This window comes from Montipora foliosa, chromosome 14 (assembly GCF_036669935.1).
Source record: "Montipora foliosa isolate CH-2021 chromosome 14, ASM3666993v2, whole genome shotgun sequence".
NCBI lineage: Eukaryota > Metazoa > Cnidaria > Anthozoa > Scleractinia > Acroporidae > Montipora > Montipora foliosa.
This window is the reverse complement of record NC_090882.1, coordinates 20813160-20813997: the sequence shown is the minus strand read 5'-3', so window position 1 is coordinate 20813997 and position 838 is coordinate 20813160. Positions and strand designations below refer to the sequence as shown.

Here is an 838-nt window from a genome sequence, read left to right as displayed (position 1 = left end):
ATTTATATTTTTGTCTTTCTCTTTTCTTAGCCCTGATTCGTCCAAATGCGAGACTTTCGAACTCGGATCCTATCCTACAAAGAGGACGCCAGTTCACTGTTTACACTTTACGCTTAGAAATTTGCTACTTGCGTCTGGGCCTTTCATTCCGTCTTCCTAAGCAACTGATAAATACTCCAAAATGCAGAAACTTGATGCATGTTTTTGGATCTTCCGACATGGAATTTTAAAAACGAGCAAGGAATACAAGCAATCTTAAATATTGATTCTTCTTTTTCAAGTAAGGACACAAAAAGAAACAGTCAAGCATTGCTAAAACTTCATGCTTAGTTTTCGCCCAGAGGTATTTCTGAAGTGGCTCTTCTGGAGCTTTAAGAATCTTCCATTGTTTACACCAAACCAAATGTCGTGTCCTTTTGAAGTGGTGACTAGAGAGGTAGAATTACGAAGTATTAATTGTAAATAAACAGAACTTTACGAAATTTTGTAAAATAAAATTTTAGACCCTAGGAGCAGTCGTGGCTCAGTTGGCTGGTGCGCGGCTTTCGGAGCGAGAGGTCCCCGGTTCGATCCTCGGTGACTTAAACGTCTGTTTCGACTTTCCTCTGATCCGTGTAGTTACAGCTTTAAATACCCGTAAAACGGAGCACTGACAGAGGGAGGGGAGTAAAGGGTGCACCGTCGGCTTCCATTGATACCAGCCTCGTAGCTGAAGGAACTGCCGACGTTAAATAAAGTTACTTTACCTTTTACCTTTTACCGATACCGAGGCCATTTCTAATTTTGATGTTTCGAGCGGATAAATTTAAGATGCCGGTTGGGGGCGGGGGGCGTGGTT

General features: G+C 42.0%; 1 protein-coding gene across 5 annotated transcripts in view; it reads left to right on the top strand.

The window, feature by feature from the left end:
• Positions 1–520, top strand: part of LOC137984955 (transcription initiation factor TFIID subunit 5-like) — a 39641-nt gene extending 39121 nt beyond the window's left edge. Inside the window, exon 20 of one of the 5 annotated variants that reach the window (XM_068832330.1) lies at positions 31–520. In XM_068832330.1, coding sequence (XP_068688431.1) covers positions 31–160 — 130 coding nt within the window. In that variant the 3' untranslated portion in view covers positions 161–520. The remainder of the gene's footprint in view (positions 1–30) is intronic. The other 4 variants (XM_068832328.1, XM_068832327.1, XM_068832326.1 and 1 more) reach the window with 4 other exon arrangements.
• The last annotated feature ends 318 nt before the right edge of the window (positions 521–838 follow it).